This window comes from Hylobates moloch, unplaced genomic scaffold (assembly GCF_009828535.3).
Source record: "Hylobates moloch isolate HMO894 unplaced genomic scaffold, HMol_V3 SCAFFOLD_10, whole genome shotgun sequence".
Classification (NCBI taxonomy): Eukaryota; Metazoa; Chordata; class Mammalia; order Primates; family Hylobatidae; genus Hylobates; species Hylobates moloch.
In genome coordinates, this window is record NW_026652285.1 from 44992445 (window position 1) to 45014175 (window position 21731).

The following is a 21731-nucleotide window of genomic DNA, read 5'->3' on the forward strand; positions in this document are numbered from 1 at the left end:
AAATGTTGCTTAATAGAGTATCACTGTCCTCATTTTTCAATGAAGACAAATTAGTGGACAGAGAGATATATTGGCCAGTTTATGGTTAAATTCGTGATAGTTTCTTGCACTCAGTCCTTGGCATTGTATTATTGTATGTGTCTATCAATTGGCATTCATTACTTATATTTGTTCATCGAGCAAGCACTCAAGGAAACCAGAATCTCCTTAAACTAGTTGTAATCACAATTTTGATAGGTTATGTTAAAAGAAAACTTAAGACAAATTAAATTTAACAGTTTAATTGAGCAAAGAATGATTGAAGAATCAGGCATCTCCCAGAACCAGAGTAGTTTCAGAGCAACTCTCAGGGCTGCCATGTGCTTCAATAACAGTTTTGGACAGAAAAAGGAAAAGTGACCTTTTTCTGTCCAAAACTGTCCAAAGGTCACTTTCCTTTTTCTGTCCAAAACTGAAGTACATAAACAGCTGGATTGGTTACAGCTTGGCATTTGCCTTATTTGAACCTACTTTGAACAGTTGGCTGACTGTGGTTGGCCGAGACTTGGTTACTGTTACAATAGTAGGTTACAGTCAGTTGACACATCAAGTTATGTTACAGTTCAGTATATAGAGAGAAACCTTTAGGCCAAACTTAAAATATGTACCCAGGCAGCTTTAGGCCAAATTTAATTTATCAGTAGATTCCATCTGTAGCCATTCAAGCTGTACTTGTTCTCAGTGCTTAGAAACTGAGCATACCACTCGCTAGGAAGTACCTGAGGAATAATGTATGCTATATGCAGTGATCAGTACAAAGTGAGTCCTTGATCTCCATGCAATCTGAATTTGTAGCATCTGAATGGAGACCTATGATTTAAATGGCTAATTTTTATAGTCCGTATGTTTCAAACACTTTGACTTGCCTCCATTTTGATATATTTGTAGTCAGTGAAAAGGAAAAATAAATGGATTTTTTAGTGCATTACTATGGAAGAATTTTTGCATGTTTTTTCTTCTTTAAAGAATATGTTTATTTCAGGACATCTGAACATTATATGCCTTATTGTAGAATCTTCTAATAAAACAACTGTTTACATGCTAATAAGCATTGGGTATCACAATTGGTAATAGGAAGGGGAATGCAAAAGCTTTTTGTTTGTTTGTTTTTTGTTTTTTGAGACAGAATTTCGCTCTTATTGCCCAGGCTGGAGTGTAATGGCGCGATCTTGGCTCGCCACAACCTCCACCTCCCAGGTTCAACCGATTCTCCTGCCTCAGCCTCCCAAGTAGCTGGGATTATAGGCATGCACCACCACGCTCAGCTAATTTTGTATTTTTAGTAGAGACAGGGTTTCTTCATGTTGGTCAGGCTGGTCTTAAAACTCCTGACCTCAGGTGATCTGCCCGCCTCAGCCTCCCAAAGTGCTGGAATTACAGGTGTGAACCACTGCACCCGGCCCACAAAAGCTTTATATTTTATAATACAGTTTGAGCGTCCCAAATTCCAAATCCAAAATGTCCTAAAATCTGAAACTTTTTGAGTGTCAACATAATGCTCAAAGGATATGTTTATAGGAGCATTTCAGATTTCAGATTTTTGGATTTGGAATGCTCAACTCTTAGTATTAGCAAATATTTCAAAACCTGGGGGAAAAAAATCTGAACACTTCTCATCCCAAATATTTTAGATAAGGGATTCTCAATCCATACTAGGGTCATAGCCAGAGAAGAGTCTTTGACTTGGTGATATTTTCTAAAGAGAAATAGCTAAAGAGAAATGAACAAAGTTAAGTGCCTTCATGATAGAATATATGACAAGAAGAAACAGTATAGAATGTAAAAGATCTTGGTTAAAATTGAGTGTTTAATTTGTGTGTTTATTCCCTGAAAACTGACTTTTTTTTTTTTTTTTTAAGTAGACACGGGGTTTTACCATGTTGGCCAAGCTGGTCTCGAACTCCTGACCTCTGCCCGCCTTGGCCTCCCAAAGTGCTGGGATTACAGTCATGAGCTACAGCACCGGCCAAGACTGACTTTCTATAGTTTTATGTTTACCACTTAAACTGATATAGCAATGTGATTATTTATCCAGTTGATAGATTATCAAGCCCCTTCACATCTTGCCCCAAATTTCACCCATTATTTTTGTTATTAATTTAGGGTATCGATTAAGTGGAAATAGAAGATGAAGTTCATATCAGTTGTATTCATTACATTTTAAAGATTTATTGGCTAAGAGAGAAGAATTGGTACTTTTAAGCATTGAGTTAAATTTTGCACCAAACTCCAGGTGAAATCTCAGTCAATTTCATTGAAATAAGTAATTATTAAATATCATATTACTCAGTGAAAAACTGATTACTTACTGCTGCAAAGAACATAATAAATTAGTAAGGAAAATTTGTTCTAAAATACAACAGGAAAAAGATATTAAATGATTAAAACTTCATTGTTAGCCTGTTCCTCTCTTTAGATGAGTGTGTACCTATGTGTAGTTTATTTGAAAAATCAGGTAAGTTTGTGATGGCAGAGGTTATTAAGATGAAGATAGTCAAAACATAAATGCTATTTTCCAGAATCCAAGCACAATTAAAAGGTAGTAAATACTTCAACAGTAGTCCAGGTCTTTTCTTTCTCCTTCCTCCCCATTCCTCATAAACACGGTAAAGATCTACTATAAATAGCTAAGAAAACCCCTGCAGTTGTGTATGTTTTTCCTGCCATGAGCCATGATACAGCATCACTTCCACAAATAAGGATTAGGAATGGCATTGCAGAGAATATGTCTTAGATCAATAAAATCCTTATTAGTAAGAATTGGGATGTAGAAGTAGCTTTGGTATTATAGAACCTTTACTGGTATTTTGGAAGTGCAGTCTTTGTACTATTTAAGGTCCGAATGATGTATCCTTTCTAGTTGAATTTTAAGTGTAAAAGGTTGAAACCAGAACACTTAAGAAGTCCCTTAAAACTAGAAATCATTCTATTGGTGGGAATTTTGAGAATTATTGCTGGAATTCTTCAGAGAATGTTCAGGAAGCTGGTGTTGTTTGGGGAAATAGGGTAAATGGAAAGGAAAAGATCCCAAGTACTTCAAGCTGGCCTGTCTAAGGAGGTAATTGAAGGTAATTAAATATATATATATATATATATATTTTTGAGATGGAGTTTTGCTCTTATTGCCCAGACTGGAGTGCAATGGCACGATCTCTGCTCACCGCAACCTCTGCCTCCCGGGTTCAAGCCATTCTCCCGCCTCAGCCCCCCAAGTAGCTGGGAATGCAGGCATGTGTCACCACGACCAGCTAATGTTGTATTTTTAGTAGAGACGGGGTTTCTACATGTTGGTCAGGCTGGTCTCGAACTCTTGACCTCAGGTGATCCGCCCGCCTCAGCCTCCCAAAGTGCTGGGATTACAGGCGTGAGCCACTGCGCCCGGCCGGTAATTAAAATATTTTACCCTCAAAATATATTTCTTTGACGTATTTTGAAATGGCTGCCACTTCACCATCCTGACAAAAGTGGCCTTGCAAAGCTGTCTTAAGTGGGGAAAATTTGTATCCATATAGAATCTCCATTAATGCAGTCATACTCCCTCCCCTTTCTCTTTCTTTCCCCAGATCTAGGAGAGACTGAGAGCAGGACACCTTTAAAAGTCTCTCTGAGGGAGGCTCCTCTACATAACCAGGCCACTTTTGCTGGCCAAACCTCTTCCCTGCTCTGCTTTACCAGAATCTAAGCTGCCATTCTTTCTGTAACCTCAAGATATTATAAGTTTCTGAAACTATTGAGAAGTTGGATCTTCATTCTGAAGGCTCCTGTGTATGCACATTAAGTAAATTTATAGCCTTTTCTCCTATTAGTCAATCCACCTCTTGTCAATTACTTTTAACAAAACTTTAAGGGGCCAAGGGCCAATGGCTGCCACATCATATATATTATATATTTTAACCCCAGAATTTGAGTTCAGAGTGGACAAAAAAGATATTTATTTTAAATTTAATATTTTCTTCTTATTTTTCTTTTTTGGGACAGAGTTTCGCTCTTATTGCCCAGGCTGGAGTACAATGGCACAATCTCGGCTCACCACAACCTCTGCCTCCCAGGTTCAGATGATTCTCCTGCCTCAGCCTCCCGAGTAGCTGGGATTACAGGCACGCACCACCATGCCCGGCTAATTTTGTATTTTTAGTAGAGACGGGGTTTCTCCATGTTGGTCAGGCTGGTTTCAAACTCCTGACCTCAGATGATCCGCCTGCCTTGGCCTTCCAAAGTGCTGGGATTATAGGCGTGAGCCACCGTGTCCGGCCACAGTTAACATTTTCAAACCTCTGGCACATATGTTGGATTCTAATAACAACCCTGTAGAGGTAGCAAGAACAGATAAGGAGGTGGCCTTAGAAAAATTAGGTGTCTTACCCTGTAAGCTAGTAAACAGTATATTCAAAACTAGCATCTAGATTTTTTAAAGTTTCATAATCTATTTCTGGCTTTTATTTTAATGTCACGTCCCTAACTAAGTAGAGTTTTCCATTATAGAACGGAAATAATACCTGTTAGAACACCTTGTCTTGTGTAACCAGGTCTGCTGTAACCTGCAAGAACCAAGAAGCTGGACTGGATGTGAAAGATAATTTACTATAATTCACGTGTTGTATTAAGAACAAAATTGTCTCTAGGAACAGTCCATGGTTATATTGGGGAATATTATTTCAATCAGAGCTCTTAATTTCTGAGCAAAAGCAAGATTGTTAAAGATGACAGATAGGAAACTGGATTCAACTTGCAATTATTTTAAATAGCATCCTCAATGTACAAGACACTGTGTTGTATGTCAAAAGAAGATAGCAAATGAATCTGTGACACCCAGGAATTTACCATCTATTTGGAGAGAGACTCCACAGATAATTCTGGGCAGGTTGCAAAAAGTGCTAGGTGTGAGTAAAAGGAGAAGGAGATGCAGAGGACACAAGGTAAGGCTGCAGAAGAATAAAATGAAACCCAGAGAGACAGGTCTAGAAAAGACTTAAAGGTAGAAGAGTGGTATGAATAATGTTTATAGGAAACCCTGTGAGGAGGGACCAGGGAATGGAGGGAAAATGAACAAGAATCCTGTTGACTTTCATAGACAATACAGATAATCCCGGGCTGTCTTAATATGTCCTGTTTTTTTGGTCCACATAAATTATCATTTCTTCATTCATTTGCTCTTGTTACTTTTTCTTTTTTCTCATTGCATAACTTTTGGTGATCCATGAACAGTAATGAAAGTTGCCTATCAAAAGGAGGTTTCAGTCTATTTTGAATATATATTAAAAGAAAACTAAACTTGGAAAGTTGGCTTAGGGTCTGGATTTTAATTTTTAAAAACTGGGTTATTATTTTTGTTATTTTATCAAACAAAAACAGTTACATTTTACAGGTCTTTTTTGTCTATTTTTGTTTTTTGAGACAGTCTGTCTCTGTCACCTAGGCTGGAGTGCAGTGGCGCGATCTCAGCTTACTGCAACCTCTGTCTCAGCCTCCTGAGTACCTGGGATTTCAGGCGCCCGCCACCATGCCTGGCTAATTTTTGTATTTTTAGTAGAGATGGGGTTTCGTCATGTTGGCCAGGCTGGTCTCGAACTCCTAACCTCAAGCGATCTGCCACAAAGTGCTGGGATTATAGGCGCAAGCCACCACACCCGGCCATATTTTACATATGTATCTGTTCTTTCATGTTCACCAGTGTGTGGCAATACACATTGGCCATTTTTCAGTTCCAAATTCTTTTTTTTTTTTTTGAGACGGAGTTTTGCTCTTTTTGCCCAAGTTGGAGAAAAGTGACACAATCTCGGCTCACCACAACTTCTGCCTCCCGGGATCAAGTGATTCTCCTGCCTCAGCCTCCTGATTAGCTGGGATTACAGGCATGTGCCACCATGCCTGGCTATTTTTGTATTTTTAGTAGAGACGGGATTTCTCCATGTTGGTCAGGCTGGTCTCAAACTCCCGACCTCAGGTGATCCGCCCACTTCAGCCTCCCAGAGTGCTGGGATTTACAGGTGTGAGCCACCACGCCTGGCCTCCAGCATTTCTTGTAATAGGCTGAGGCTGTGAAGGTTAATTAGTGATTTGAAAATTGTGTCATCATGGCCAGGCGCAGTGGCTCACACCTGTTATCCCAGCACTTTGGGAGGCCAAGGCGGGTGGATCACGAGGTCAGAAGTTCGAGACCAGCCTGGCCAACATAAGTGAAACCCTGTCTCTACTAAAAATACAAAAATCAGCCAGGCATGGTGGCATGCACCTGTAGTCCCAGCTACCCGGGAGGCTGAGGCAGGAGAATCACTTGAACCTGGGAGGCAGAGGTTGTGGTGAGCTGAGATTGCGCCACTGCACTCCAGCCTGGGCAACAAAGTGAGACTCCGCCTCAAAAAAAAAAAAAAAATTGTGTCACCACATTCCAAGAGTATTAAAATGTCCGAGAGTGGAGTTTTAGTCATTGATAGCTCTTTGTATCACATTATAGTATAAAATAACTGTAAACTGTGGCTTTATTGTCGTTTGTTGCCAACCATGGTCTTACTGTCTTTAAAGGTGAAAGCAGTAGAGAGCTTTTATTACTTCCATCAATGCCTCTCCAGTTCATGAGGACTCCAGTTCATGCTTTGATTTAAAATTGCCTGCCCTAAAGTATTGAATAATTTTTATTTTTTATTTTTCATAAACTACACTTGGTCAGAGGTAAATATTTTGTACCCGTTATGAATTATTGGCTGTAAACCCAGTACTTTGGGAGGCCGAGGCTGGAGGATGCCTTGAGCCCAAAAGTGCTAGACCAACTTGGGCAACATAGTGAGACTCTGTCACTACAAAAAATAGAAAAAATTAGCTAGGCGTGATGACATGCTCCTGTAGTTCCAGCTATTCTGGAGGCTGAGGTGCGAGGATTGCTTAAGCCTGGGAAGTTGAGGCTCCAATGAGCTGTGATTGCACTACTGTACTCCAGCCTGGGCGACAGAGTGAGACCCTGTCTCAAAAAATAAAATTAAGAATTATTGTAATCTACTTGTCTACTACATTAAGACAAGGTAGTATAGCCTCTTCATTTACTTTCAAACTTGTAATCTAGGGACACAAGGAAGTGAATTGTGTATTAAGTTCTTATACTCGAGGTACTTAGAATTTGGGGATATTGTTTCCTTAAAAGCATTCTCTAAGTAGCATATGTTATCCCATAGTAAAGTTTTATGATCTTGCTATGTTGAGTACAGAGGACTTAGAGCCATTGCAGGAAAATAGGACTTTATGAAACTTCAGCAATGTTGCGTTTCTGTTTTGTACACCAAGGGTGGAGTACTGTGGCTCACTGTTTACGAAAGTGCCTCGTCATCACATACATGAAAGTACAACAGGAGCTAAATCATGTTAAAGGTTAAAGTGTAATAACCAGGAAATGAAGGCAGTGCCAGAAGAGTTGTAATCACGTAAAGTCTGTTATTTCTAGCAAGTAGTAATCTATTTTATGTCAGTCCCAAAGGGAAAACCTAAGAAGATAGAGGAGAAATTTTACTTCCTTCAAACAGATTTTCCAGATGTTGATAGGTTTAATCATACAATACAAAAAGTTGTGTTACTGGCCAGGTGCAGTGGCTCACGCTTGTAATCCTGGCACTTTGGGAGGCCGAGGCAGGCGGATCACTTGAGGTCAGGAGTTCGAGACCAGCCTGGTCAACATGGTGAAACCCTGTCTCTACTACAAATACAAAAATTAGCCAGGTGTAGTGGTGCGTGGCTATAATCCCAGCTGCTCGGGAGGCTGAGGCATAATAATCACTTGAACCCGGGAAGTGGAGGTTGTAGTGAGCTGAGACTCCAGCATGGGGGACAAGAGTGAAACTGCGTCTCACAAAAAAAAAAAAAGGTTGTGTTACTATGACAACAGTGTCATAAAAAAATCTTAAGCATTTTTTGTTTTTTGACTGGGGTTGTGGAAGGGATGATACAGTGATTACTAGTATAATTTGATGCTACTGTTTTTGTTCATGCTAAGCTGCCAGGACTTTTAGTACCCATTATAAAAAATCAGACTCAGAGAAGTTAAAGTGACTTTCAGAGATTACATTGTTACTGGGGGAGCCTTCCTTGCTCCCAGAGCTTCCAAGATGGTGGCAGGCCACTTCCAAGATGGCGGCGTGCCGTTTCCAAGATGGTGGTGAGAAGCGACAGTGTGCTGGCAGTCCTCACAGCCCTCACTCGCTCTGGGCGCCTCCTCTGCCTGGGCTCCCACTTTGGTGGCACTTGAGGAGCCCCTCAGCCCACCGCTGCACTGTGGTAGCCCCTTTCTGGGCTGGTCAAGGCCGGAGTCGGCTCCCTCAGCTTGCAGGGAGGTGTGGAGGGAGAGGCGGGAGCAGGAACCGGGGCTGCGCACAGCGCTTGCGGGCCACTTGGAGTTCCAGGTGGGTGTGGGCTTGGGGGGCCCCCCACTCGGAGTTCCAGGTGGGTGTGGGCTTGGGGGGCCCCCCACTCGGAGCAGCTGGCCAGCAGGGCTGGCCCCGGGCAATGAGGGGCTTAGCACTCAGGCCAATGGCTGCAGAGGGTGTACTGGGTCCCCCAGCAGTGCCAGCCCACTGGCGCTGCGCTTGATTTCTCGCCAGGCCTTAGCTGCCTTCCTGCGGGGCAGGGCTCGGAACCTGCAGCACGCCATGCCTGAGCCTCCCACCCCCTCCGTGAGCTCCTGTGCAGCCCCAGCCTGCCCGACGAGCACCGCCCCCTGCTCCACAGCACCCAGTCCCATCGACCACCCAAGGGATGAGGAGTGCGGGCACACGGCACAGGACTGGCAGGCAGCTCCACCCGCAGCCCCGGTGCAGGATCCACTGGGTGAAGCCAGCTGGGCTCCTGAGTCTGGTGGGACTTGGAGAACTTTTATGTCTAGCTCAGGGATTGTAAATACACCAGTCAGCACCCTGTGCCTAGCCAGGGTTTGTGAATGCACCAATCGACACTCTGTGTCTAACTACTCTGGTGGGGCCTTGGAGAACTTTTGTGTGGATACTCTGTAGCTAGCAAATCTGGTAGGGACGTGGAGAACCTTTGTCTAGCTCAGGGATTGTAAACACACCAATCAGTGCCCTGTCAAAACAGACCACTCGGCTCTACCAATCAGCAGGATGTGGGTGGGGCCAGAGAGGAGAACAAAAGCAGGCTGCCCGAGGCTGCAGTGGCAACCCGCTTGGGTGTCCTTCCACGCTGTGGAAGCTTTGTTCTTTCGCTCTTTGCAATAAATCTTGCTACTGCTCACTCTTTGGGTCCACACTGCCTTTATGTGCTGTAACACCGCGAAGGTCTGCAGCTTCACTCCTGAAGCCAGCGAGACCACGAGCCCACCGGGAGGAACAAACAACTCCAGAGGCACCGCCTTAAGAGCTGTAACACTCACCTCGAAGGTCTGCAGCTTCATTCCTGAGCCAGCGAGACCACAAACCCACCAGAAGGAAGAAACTCCGAGCACATCTGAACATCAGAAGTCACAAACTCCGGACACACCGCCTTTAAGAACTGTAACACTCACTGCGAGGGTCCGTGGCTTCATTCTTGAAGTCAGTGAAACCAAGAACCCACCAATTCCGGACACAGTGGCAAGCCTTCTGTTCTCTGACCTGGGGTTCTTGGCCTCACCGATTCCAAGGAATGGAATCTTGGGCCATGTGGTGAGTGTTATAGCTCTATTAGAAGCTGTGGGTCACAGAAGAGAACTGTGGAACCCAGTGACTAGTGTTCAGCTCAATTAGGATGAACCCGGGCACTTAGCCGTGCAGTAACAATGCAAGCCTTTAGTCCAGTCAGGAGCGGCAAGATCAGGAGCACAGTGGACACCCTGCCGGATCCGGAGGGATGGAAGTCAGTGGCGGATCTGCGACGGCAGCAAACAGCAGTGGTGGACAATGAGTGAAAGCTCAGCTCGAGTGGTAACAAACACAGACCAGAAGAGAGTGCAGTTGCAAGATTTAATAGAGTGAAAACAGAGCTCCTATACAAAGGGAGGGGACCCAAAGAGGGTAGCCATTGCCGGCTTGAATGCCTGGGTTTATATTGCAATGATTGTCCCTCCCGCTGTGCTCTCAGGCAATAGATGATTGGCTATTTCTTTACCTCCTGTTTTTGCCTAATTAGCATTTTAGTGAGCTGTCTTTACTACCTGATTGGTCGGGTGTGAGCTAAGTTGCAAGCCCGACGTTTAAAGGTGGATGTGGTCACCTTCCCAGCTAGGCTTAGGGATTCTTAGCCTAGGAAATCCAGCTAGTCCTGTCTCTCAGTATGACAAGGACATGTCAAGGGTGGGCTAGAATCAAGGTCTCCAGTTTCCCAAACTAGTGTTCTTTTCCTACTATTTTATTGCCAATGCCCAAGTGATCCACCTCAGCCTCTGAGTAGCTGGGACTACTACACTCTAGTAGGTGTTGTGCACCCCCACACCTGCCTAATTTTGTTTTTTGTAGAGCTGGGGTCTCTATGTTGCCAAGGCTGTTCTCTAACTCCTGGGCTCAAGCAATTCTCCTGCCTGGGCCTCCCAAGGTGTTGGGGTTACAGGCATGAACCACTGTGCCCACCCAATAGTAGTATTTTTAAGAAGTGTATTGTCTCCTTTATCAAGAAACATGTAAACAGTGGTGACCTGTGTTTTTATTTGACCATAGTTTCCACTAAAATGATTAGTTGTGGTATATGTGTGGTCAGAATTGTTTGAGTGATTGTTTCTGGGAATTGTGTGTGTTAAAGTGAACTAAAGATAGCCTGATAAGGACTCCCTATTTCTGTATTTGAGTCCTCGTGGATGAACTGCAACCTAATTTAATAGGTAGACAAGATTGAAAACCTAAGTTTAACTAACAGGAGTATGTGCCTGTAACAATAGCTGAGGCTTGGCCAATCCCAGCAGCCATACTTCAACCATTCATACACTGCTGAGTGTTCAAACTGTGTTCAGATAAGGCAAATGCTAACCTGTAACCAATCCAGCTGTTTCTGTACCTCCCTATTTCTGTACTGCACTTTATTTTTTTTGTCTATAAATTTGTTCTGACCATGAGGCATGCCTGGAGTCTCTGAATCTGCTGTGATTCTGGGGGCTGCCTGATTCATGAATCATTCATTGCTCAATTAAACTCCTTTAAATGTAATTCAGCTGAATTTTTCTTTTAACGTGTGTATTCCATAAAGAAATGAAAAGAAGGCAAAACTATCATCATTTTGACATTTCTGAAGTTTTCTTAGCAATGGACTCATAAAATACAATATAGCCATTTTTTAGGGAAATTTGGAAAAATTTATATTTAGGAGAATTTAAAATTTTTCCTTACCATTGTAGGGAGGTTTGAATTTTTTCCCCTGAAGCTTTGGTAATTTGAATCTATAAAACAAACATAATACATAGATTAACAAGGGAAAAGGGCGTACAAATTTTATCGTGTGCATACGTGTGCACAGGAGTCATGACTATAAAAAAAAACCGCAAAGGCAAGATGGTTAACGCTTTTGTATCATCTTGAGGTTACAGAAAGAATGGGGGGCTCAGATTGTGGCAAAGCAGGATATTGTGGAAAGACAGTTATGAGTGGGGGAGAAGAGGAGAAACCTGGGCAAAGGCAGTCTTGTTATGCAGATGAAACCTCACAGGTGGTAGCCCCGCAGGGCCTCTGGTAAATGTTTCTGTCAGACCTTTAAAGTTTTAGAGCTGACTTGATCTTTCCTAGATCCAGACAAGGGTGGGCTTCAGAGAAAGCCTGTTTATATCCGTTGTTTACTTCACTTTATTTCCTCTGCAGATGCAAATCATCCTCACAAAAGACAGCTTTGCTGACTGTTTGTAAGATGTTCAAAATACTTAATAAGTTTTGTGCCAACCTCTGGCTTGTTTTTTAATTCTTTTAAGGGTGTGTTTTGAAGAGGAGACATTTTTTATTCTGAAGAGGGTCCATCTAACAAATTATCCTTTCTAGATCATGGTTTTGTTGTTGTAGATAAGATATCTTTGCCTAGCTGAGGGTCACAGATAGTTCTTCCTATGTTTTCTTCTAGAAGTTGTATAATTCTTGATTTTATATTTGAATTTATGTTCTATTTCTTGTTAATTTTAGGGATAGTCAGTTTTTCCAACATTGTTTGTTGAAAAGACTGTCTTTTCTCTATTCAGTTACCTTTCTACTATCTTGAAAATCAGTTGGTCATATATGTATGTGGGTCTGTTTCTGGTCTTTATTCCATTGATCTGTGTGTCTGTCCTTTCACCAGTACTACACTACCTTGATCACTACCTTGTGATAAGTCTTGAAATCACATAGTGAGAATTCTCCAACCTCATTTTTCATTTTCATAACTCTTTTGGCTGTTAAAATTTCTTTGCTTTTTCTTATAAAAAGTAATCATTGCTAGAAACATAAAAATACTGTTTATGTTTGTTTACTGACCCTATATATTGTGATTTTATTAAACTCACTGTTTATGTCCAGTACATTTTAAAAAATAGATTCATTGGTGTTTTCTATATAGACAATGATTTTTTCTTCTAAATAAAGACAGTTATTTCTTCTTTCCAATCTCTATGACCTTTTTTTTTTTTTTTTGGCTGCTATTGCACTGCCTAGGACCTCCAATATCATGCTGAAAAGGAGTAATGAGAGCAGATATTCTTGCCCTGTTTCTGATCTTATGGGGGAGGTATTCAGTCTTTCATCATTAAGTAGGAAATTAGCTGTAGTTTCTTTGTAGTTATCTGTTTTTAGGTTGAGAATGTTTCCTTCGGTTCATAGTTTACTGAGAGTTGTTATAAACAGATGTTATATTTTTGTAAAGCTTTTTTCACATGTATTAACATCATCATATGGTTTTTCTTAGAACATTGCTTTAGTGAATTATATTTATTGGCTTTGAATATATTGAATTAGCCTTGTGTTCCCAGGATAAATCCATTTGGTGCATATATATATCTATAGAGAGAGAGAGAGAGAGAGAGAGAGCACGCATGCAAGAGAATGAGCATGCGAGACAGTGAGTAAGCATGTGTGCAAGGTGTTTATATATTGCTGGATTTGATTTGCTAACATTTTGTCATGGATTTTTACATCTTTGTTCGTTAGAAATACTCATCTGTCATTTTCTTCTTTGCTTTTTTTTTGTCTTGATATTAGAGCCTTATCAAATGAGTTGAAAAATATTTCTTCCTGTTTGTTTTTCTGGAAGGATTTGTATATGATCAGTATTATTTCTTTAATATTTGATAGAATTTACCAGTAAAGCCATTTGGGCCTGGAGTTTTCCTTAAAAAAGAAAAAAATTAGGAGAGTTTTTTTAGAGTTATGATTAAATTTTTCTTTAATGGATAGAGGAGTATTTATTTCTTCTTCGGTGAGTTTTGATATTCTTTCTTTGCAAAAATTTGGCCATTTCTACAGAGTTGTTGGGCTTATATGCGTAGAGTTAATACTAAAATTTTCCCATTATTCTTTGTTTTTTGAGACAGAGTCTTGCTTTGTCATTTGTTAGGAATAAATTTTCAGTGCCACGAAAGAAATAGCACTCAAACATAACTCAGCAAGGCAATTTTACTTCTATAGAAGGATGTGTCTCGCGGATGGAGCAATGGCAAGAGTACACCTGAACAGAGGAGGGGAAGGGGTTCTTATCCCTGACGCAGGTAGCCTCTACTGCTGTGTCGTTCCCCTGTTGGCTAGGGTTGGACCACACAATCTAAGCTAATTCCGACTGGCTATTTTAAACAGAGTAGGGGTATGAGCCAGAGTGGCGGGGTGAGCAGTTTCGGCAGGAAAGACGGTTATGGAACAGGTGACTAAAGGTGACTCAGGTCAGAGCAGGTGACCAGGGGTGACTCAGGACAGAGCAGGTGACCAGGGCAACAGATGTGAACTACTGATTAGAACTGGCGGGAAGGTTGTTTACTGAAACTAGGGGCAAGGAGATGAAGAGAACAAGGAAGTTAAACTTTAAAATGGAGAACAAAGAACTGAACATACTGACATACTGATTCTTTGAAGAGAAACTTAGAACTCGCCGTATTTAGCACCCAGTCTGGAGTGCAGTGGCGCAATCTTGGCTCACTGCAACCTCTGCCTCCCAGGTTCAAGTGATTCTCCTGTCTCAGCCTCCCGAGTAGCTGGGATTACACCACCATGCCCAGCTAATTTTTTGTATTTTTAGTAGAGATGTGGTTTCACTATGTTGGCTGGGCTGGTCTTGATCTCCTGGCCTCAAGTGATCCACCTGCCTCAGCCTCCCAAAGTGCTGGGAGTACCAGCATGAGCCACTGCACCCAGCCTCCTATTATTCTTTCAATGTCTGTTAGATCTATAGTGCTGTACCATCTTTTATTCCTGATGTTTCAGTATATGTGTTTATGAATTATATTGATCTTTTCAAAGAGCCTGCTTTTGGTTGCATTGATTTTATTTTTCTGTTTTCAATATCATTGATTTCTGTTCTTATTACAGCACCCCTTTGTTTGCTTTGAGTTTAATTTACTGTTCTATTTTCTAAAGGTAAAAGTTTAGATAACTTTTTTGTTTAATATAATTTGTAATCATGTATTAAAATAAATTTCCCAAGGACTTCGTTAGCTCCGTTTTGTAAATTTTGATGTATTTTCATTGTCATTCAATCAAAATATTTTCTTTTTGTGTGTGCGAATTCCTCTTTGATCTGTGAGGTATTTAGAAGTGTTTTGTTTATTTTCTAAATATTTGAGCATTTTCTAGATATTTTCTGTTATTGATTTTTTGTTAATTTCACTGTGGCAAGATGATATATACTTTATATAAATTTCAGGGTTTTTTCTTTTTTTTTTCATACAAAGTTTCATTCTTGTCACCAAGGCTAGAGTGCAATGGCGCAATCTCAGCTCACTGCAACCTCCGCCTCTTGGGTTCAAGCAATTCTCCTGCCTCAGCCTCTCAAGTAGCTGAGATTACAGATGTGCTCCCCCATGCCCAGCTAATTTTTTTCGTATTATTAGTAGGGACGGGGTTTCACCATGTTGGCCAGGCTAGTCTCAAACTCCTGACCTCAGGTGATCCACCCACCTCGCTCTCCCAAAATGCTGGGATTATAGGCGTGAGCCACGGCACCCGGCCAGTTTTTTCTTTTTTAAAATATGTTGAGTTGGTTTTATGGCCCAGAATATGGTCTGTCTTAGAGAGTGTTCCATGTATACTTGAAGACAATGTATTGCTCTTGTATAGAGTGTTCTAAAATTGTCATTTTGACTGATAATGTTCATACAGAATAAGTACCTCACAATCCTTATAATAATATACTTTCAATTCCTCCTGGCCAATTTTGTATTATTGTTGTCATACATTTTACTTTTACGTATTCTATAAATCCATAATATATTTCCACTATTTTGCCTATAGATTCTCAATTCTATTCTCATGACCTATATACGTCTATTCTTATGTCAGTACTACACAGTCTGGGTTACTGTAGGTTTGTAGTGTGTTTTGAAATCAATACATGTGAATCCTCACATTTTATTGTTCCTTTTCAAGATTGTTTTGGCTATCCTGAGTCCCTAGAATTTCTGTATGAACTTTAGGATTAGCTTGTCAATTTCTGCAAAAAAGCCAGCTGGAATTTTAATAGAGAGTTCATTGAATCTGTAGATCAGTTTGGGGAGTATTGCTATCTTCTCAATATTCTCAATATTAAGTCTTTTTTTTTTTTGAGATGGAGTCCCACTCTTTCCCAGGCTGAAGTACTGTGGCACATCTCCCAGGCGTGCCACCACACCCAGCTAAATTTGTGTATTTTTAGTAGAGATGGGGTTTCACCATGTTGGCCAGACTGGTCTCCAACTCCTGATCTCAGGTGATCTGCCCACCTTGGCCTCCAAAACTGGTGGGATTACAGGCCTGAGCACTACTCCCGGCCTACAATATTAAGTCTTTTCATATAAAATATGGGATGTCTTTCCATATAGTTAGGTCTTTAGTTTCTTTCAGTGATGTTTTGTAATTTTCAGTGTATTGGTCTTGCACTTCTTTTATTGGATTTATTCCTTTATTCTTTGGTAGATTGTTTATTGGTAGCATATAGAAATACAGTTGAGTTTCGTATATTGATCTTGTTTTAACACATTTTTAATGACACTTTAAAAAAATTTTAAGAGTGGATAAATATCTAGCAGTTTTATTCTGCAGCTGTAAACTGCTATCTAGAAATGTGATATAATTAATTTAGAGTGACATAAGATAAACACCTGAAATTGAAATCTAGGAATTTTGATTGTTAGGCTTTTTCACTATACATTTAGACACATCTTATTTTATCAAATAAGTCTGAAATAAATATAAATAAGTTAACATTTTATTTTTTATTTTAGTGTTAAATGTTTACAAAAGACAGTGAAGGATTCTTATCACATAATGTGTAGATCATGTGCCTGTGAACTTGAAGTTTGCGCAAAATGTGGAAAGAAAGAAGACATTGTTATTCCGTGAGTGTTTCCTTTTATGTTTGAATTTTACTCTTAGTGATTGATACATGAATTTCTTTTAAGAGATGATCCTTGCCAGGCTCAGTGGCTCACGCCTGTAATCCCAGTACTTTGGGAGGCCGAGGCGGGTGGATCATGAGGTCAGGAGTTCAAGACCAGACTGGCCAAGATGGTGAAACCCCATCTCTACTAAAAATACAAAAAAATTAGCCGGGCACAGTGGCAGGCGCCTGTAATCCCAATTACTCGGGAGGCTGAGGCAGGAGAATCGCTTGAACTTGGGGGGCAGAGGTTGCAGTGAGCTGAGATCGTGCCACTGCATTCCAGCCTGGGTGACATAGTGGGACTCCATCTCAAAAAAAAAAAAAGAGATGATCCATGATCCATAACTCTTAAAGTTGTATGTCAAACTAATATAGACTTTTAAAATTATTTTTCTATCATTACAATAAAAGTGAAACTATATTTTTAAGAAAATAAAATATTTATGTTTGAGATTCATATTCATTACAAAAGAATTACACATTATTTAACAACTTTTCTTTTAATAGACATAATGTATTAATTTATTTGAGCCTACTTTAGTGACAATAGTATTGTAATTGGTTGGATCTCAAGTTAGCGTTCAATGATTTTTTTTTTGAGACGGAGTTTCACCCTTGTTGTCCGGGCTAGAGTGCAATGGCACGATCTTGGCTCACTGCAACCTCCGCCTCTCAAGTTCAAGCGACTCTCCTGCCTCAGCCTCCCAAGTAGTTGGGATTACAGGCTTGCACCACCACGCCCAGCTAATTTTGTATTTTTAGTAGAGACAGGGTTTCGCCACGTTGGCCAGGCTGGTTTTGAACCCCTGACCTCAGGCGATCCACCTGCCTTGGTCTCCCAAAGTGCTGGGATTACAGGCATGAGCCACCACTCCCAGGTGGATCTTTTTCTTTATATTTACTTCATTAGGTTTCTGTTATTCAAGAAATGTAGTGGTAAAAGTCTTTTCAATCTACATGGTTAAATAATGAAAGCTTGGGAAATAAATAGAAATTTTTTCTTTCATCTTTAGGTTGAATAAAGAAACAGAAAAAATAGAACATACTGAAAATAATCTAAGTTCCAACCATAGAAGAAGCTGCAGAAGAAATGAAGAAAGTGATGATGATTTAGATTTTGATATTGATTTAGAAGACACAGGAGGAGAACATCAGATGAATTAATATCACTGTATTAAAAGTCGGCCGGGCACAGTGGCTCACGCCTGTAATCCCAACACTTTGGGAGGCCAAAGCGGGTGGATCACCTGAGGTCAGGAGTTCGAGACCAGCCTGGCCAACATGGCGAAACCCCGTCTCTACTAAAAATACAAAAAATTGGCTGGGCATGGTGGCTCATGCCTGTAATCCCAGCTACTCGGGAGGCTGAAGCAGGAGAATTGCTTGAACCCAGGAGGCGGAGGTTGAAGTGCGCTGAGTTCGCGCCATTACACTCCAGCCTGGGTGACAGAGCGAGACTCTGTCTCAAAAAAAATAAAATAAAAAGTCAATTTAAGAATGTGAAATTCTGACCACCTTTTGGCTTTGAGTATTTTCCAAAAGATATTTGAAATCCTAATGAGGAAATCAGAAAAAGCTATGGAAAAATAGACAAATTTCATACATGAACAATATAAATTGTGTATATTACTTAATGCCAAACTAAACAAGATTCAGAATTGATGGTTGTATAAGAACTAGCTCATGTAAAAATAAGATGACATTATTACATTGCCTCAAAAATTGGTCCTCAGTAAGTGCCTTTTGGTAAATGATCTCAGATAAATGACTCATAGCAAAAGCCCTGTCACTTATGTTTAATTGTTACAAAGTAAAAGCAATTTTTTCAAAATAATAATGTTTAACAAGCATATAGCAATTCTGCTTTGTATTTTTATATATTTCATCACATTTTAACTTTTTTCTCTTGTGAAATGTACATACAGAAAAAGTGCATATAATTTATACCCTTTATAATAAGTGTATGCATTTTTTATAATAATTATAAAGGAAAGTTCATGCATTGACACACCTCAGTGAGGAAACTGCCAGCATCAGGACACCCCAGTGAGGCTCTCCCTCAGCAAAAGTTCATCTTTCTTCCCATAGTTGGCACTATTCTGAATTTTGATCATTACTGTCTTAATTTTTTTACTACCCATGTTTGTACTCCTAAACAATATAAATTAGCTTGGTCTGGGTTGTTTTTTTTTTAACTCTTTTATCTTTTAATTTTTTTATTATGTTTTTTATTTTTTAATTTTTTTAATTTTATTTTATTAATTTATTTTTCTGAGACAGAGTTTCACTCTTGTTGCACAGGCTGGAGTGCAATGACGCGATCTCGGCTCACTGCAACCTCCGCCTCCTGGGTTCAAGCTATTCTCCTGCCTCAGCCTCCCAAGTAGCTGAGATTACAGGTGCCTGCCACCACGCCCAGCTGATCTTTGTCTTTTTAGTAGAGACGGGGTTTCACCATGTTGGCCAGGCTGGTCTTGAACTCCTGACCTCAGGTAATCCATCTGCCTCGGCTTCCCGCAGTGCTGGGATTACAGGTGTGAGCCAACATGCCAGGCCATATTTTTTATTTTTTATTTTACTTTATTTTTTTTTTTTTTTGAGATGGAGTCTCGCTCCGCTGCCCAGGTAGAGTGCAGTGGCATGATCTCGGTTCACTGCAGCCTCCACCTCCCGAGTTCAAGTGATTCTCCTGCCTTAGCCTCCCTAGTAGTGGGGACTGCAGGCCTGTGCCACTACGCCTGGGTAATTTTTGTATTTTTAGTAGAGACGAGGTTTCACCATGTTGGCCAGGTGGTCTCGAACTCCTGGCCTCAAGCGATCCACCCACCTTGGCCTCCTGAAGTACTAGAATTACAGACATGAGCCTCCACATCTGGCTCATAGTTTGTTTTTTCTAACGTTGAGAGACATTTGAGTTATCTCAAATTTTTCCTGTTACAATACTAGCATGAGCATTGTTACATGTGTCTCATGATAGACCTGTGCATTTCTGTTAGGTATGTATCTAGCAGTGTTAGAGGGAATCAGGTCAATGCATCTTCACTTTTACTATGTAAAACAAAACTTTTCCCGAGAGATTTTATCCCCTTGTTCATAGAAATGGATTAGAATTTCAGCACTCTGCATCGTTTCTAACACTTGGTATCAGACTTTTAAATTTCTGCCAGTTGAATATGTGTGCTATAGTATCTCTTTGTCTTAATAATTGTATTTCTAATTACAAATAAGCTTGAGCCCCTTTTTGTGTTTATTGGCTATTTCACTTTTGATAATAGGTGATATTAGGGAATCATTTAAGTGGAATGTTATTTTAGAAATCCATACTGAAATACTTAAGGATGTAATACTAATTTACTGTAGCCCATTTCAGCATAAAAAAAGTGCAGACATAGATAACATTTCAGTGACATCAGAAAATATTACCTGGGAATACATCAAAAAGTATTCAAGAACTCTGTCAACAAAAATATAAAATCTTATCAAGGTATTAAAGAAAGTGGAGGCTGGGTGAGTTGGCTCATGCCTGTAATCCCAGCACTTTGGGAGGCCAAGGCAGGCAGATCACCTGAGGTCAGGAGTTTGAGACCAACCTGCCCAACATGGTGAAACCCCAGCTCTACTAAAAATAACAAAAACTAGCCGGGTGTGGTAGCAGGTACCTGCAATCCCAGCTACTCGGGAGGCTGAGGCAGGAGAATCGCTTGAACCCAGTAAGCAGAGGTTGCAGTGAGCCAAGATCGCGCCATTGCACTCCGGCCTGGGTGACAAGAGCAAGACTCCATCTCAAAAAAAAAAAAAAAATGGAGACAAAAATGAATAGAAATACTATCTTCAGAATTTGAAAGTCTCAGTATTCTAAACATATAGCCTGACTGAAAGAAATGTTGTGTCCCGCTGGGCGCGTTGGCTCGCGCCTGTAATCCTAGCACTTTTGGAGGCCAAGGCGGACGGATCACCTGAGGTCGGGAGTTCAAGACCAGCCTGACCAACACAGAGAAACCCCATCTCTACTAAAAATACAAAATTAGCCAGGCCTGGTGGCGCATCCCTGTAATCCCAGCTAGTCCGGAGGCTGAGGCAGGAGAATCACTTGAACCCAAGAGGCAGAGGTTGTGGTGAGCCAAGATAGCGCTATTGCACTCCAGCCTGGGGAACAAGAGGGAAACTCTGTCTTAAAAGAAAGAAATTTTCTGCCCATAAATCTGTGTGGCTTTCCTTTCTTGCATATAAACTTATTTTCTGGACTATTTAACTTTTGTGATTAAGGAGCCAACTAAAGTCTTATTGGACCTACCATAAATTCTTTCCCATGTGAATGAATACTAATTCCTAAGATGACTTTACCAGGAAAAAAATTTAACAAAGAGCATCACCTAGTGACATATATTAATAGCTGCATTCATTCCTTAGTGCTAAGAAAGATTGTTTTGTATTTTAAGCAGACTTTATTATATTTAGTTCCTTTACATTTATTTTTAGGAATTAACCCTTCTAGTCCAAAAGCTGTTTGTATCATAACATACAGAAATGAGATGAAGGCTTTGTTTTGTTTTAATGAAATGAATCACTTTAATGTAGTGCATTGATTTGTTGCACCTTGATATCTGGCAGGAGGATATCAAGACTGCATTCACATATTCTGAAATATTACAGTGCTTTGTTATAGAAGTGCCAAAGCTCTGATCATAAAACTTATATGAGGAGCTTTTAAGAAAATTATTGGCCGGGCACGGTGGCTCATGCCTGTAATCCCAGTACTTTGGGAGGCCGAGGAAGGTGGATCACGAGGTCAGGAGATCGAGACCATCCTGGCTAACGTGGTGAAACCCCGTCTCTACTAAAAATACAAAAAATTAGCCGTGTGTGGTGGTGGGCGCCTGTAGTCCCAGCTACTTGCGAGGCTGAGGCAGGAGAATGGCATGAACCCGGGAGGCGGAGATTACAGTGAGCCGAGATCGCACCACTGCACTCCAGCCTGGGCGACAGAGCGAGACTCCATCTCAAAAAAAAAAAAAAAGAAAATTCTTATTCCTGGGATATTGTGGTTCATTTGGTCTGGAATATAGCCCAGGATTTTTTTTTTTCCAACTCCTCAGGTGATTCTGATCATCAACTGTAACAAATACAATTAGCTGCATATGGCAAGAAGCCATTCCCGTGCCCATTTACTTCTCTACATAACTAGAATATAGTACCCCCGTTGTCACGTTTTC

At 40.6% G+C, this 21731-nt stretch overlaps 1 protein-coding gene across 3 annotated transcripts in view; it reads left to right on the plus strand.

Annotated features, from left to right (window-relative positions):
* The window catches only part of CUNH9orf85 (chromosome unknown C9orf85 homolog), a 73641-nt gene that overhangs the window by 43588 nt on the left and 8322 nt on the right, over window positions 1–21731 (plus strand). Inside the window, exons 3-4 of one of the 3 annotated variants that reach the window (XM_032164291.2) lie at window positions 16361–16474; window positions 17532–20266. The exons of 1 other annotated variant lie outside the window; for it this stretch is intronic. In XM_032164291.2, the coding sequence (XP_032020182.1) occupies window positions 16361–16474; window positions 17532–17682 (265 nt within the window). In that variant the 3' untranslated portion in view covers window positions 17683–20266. Of the gene's footprint in view, window positions 1–16360; window positions 16475–17531; window positions 20269–21731 lie in introns of those variants that run through there. One more of the 3 variants, XM_058444955.1, reaches the window with a different exon arrangement.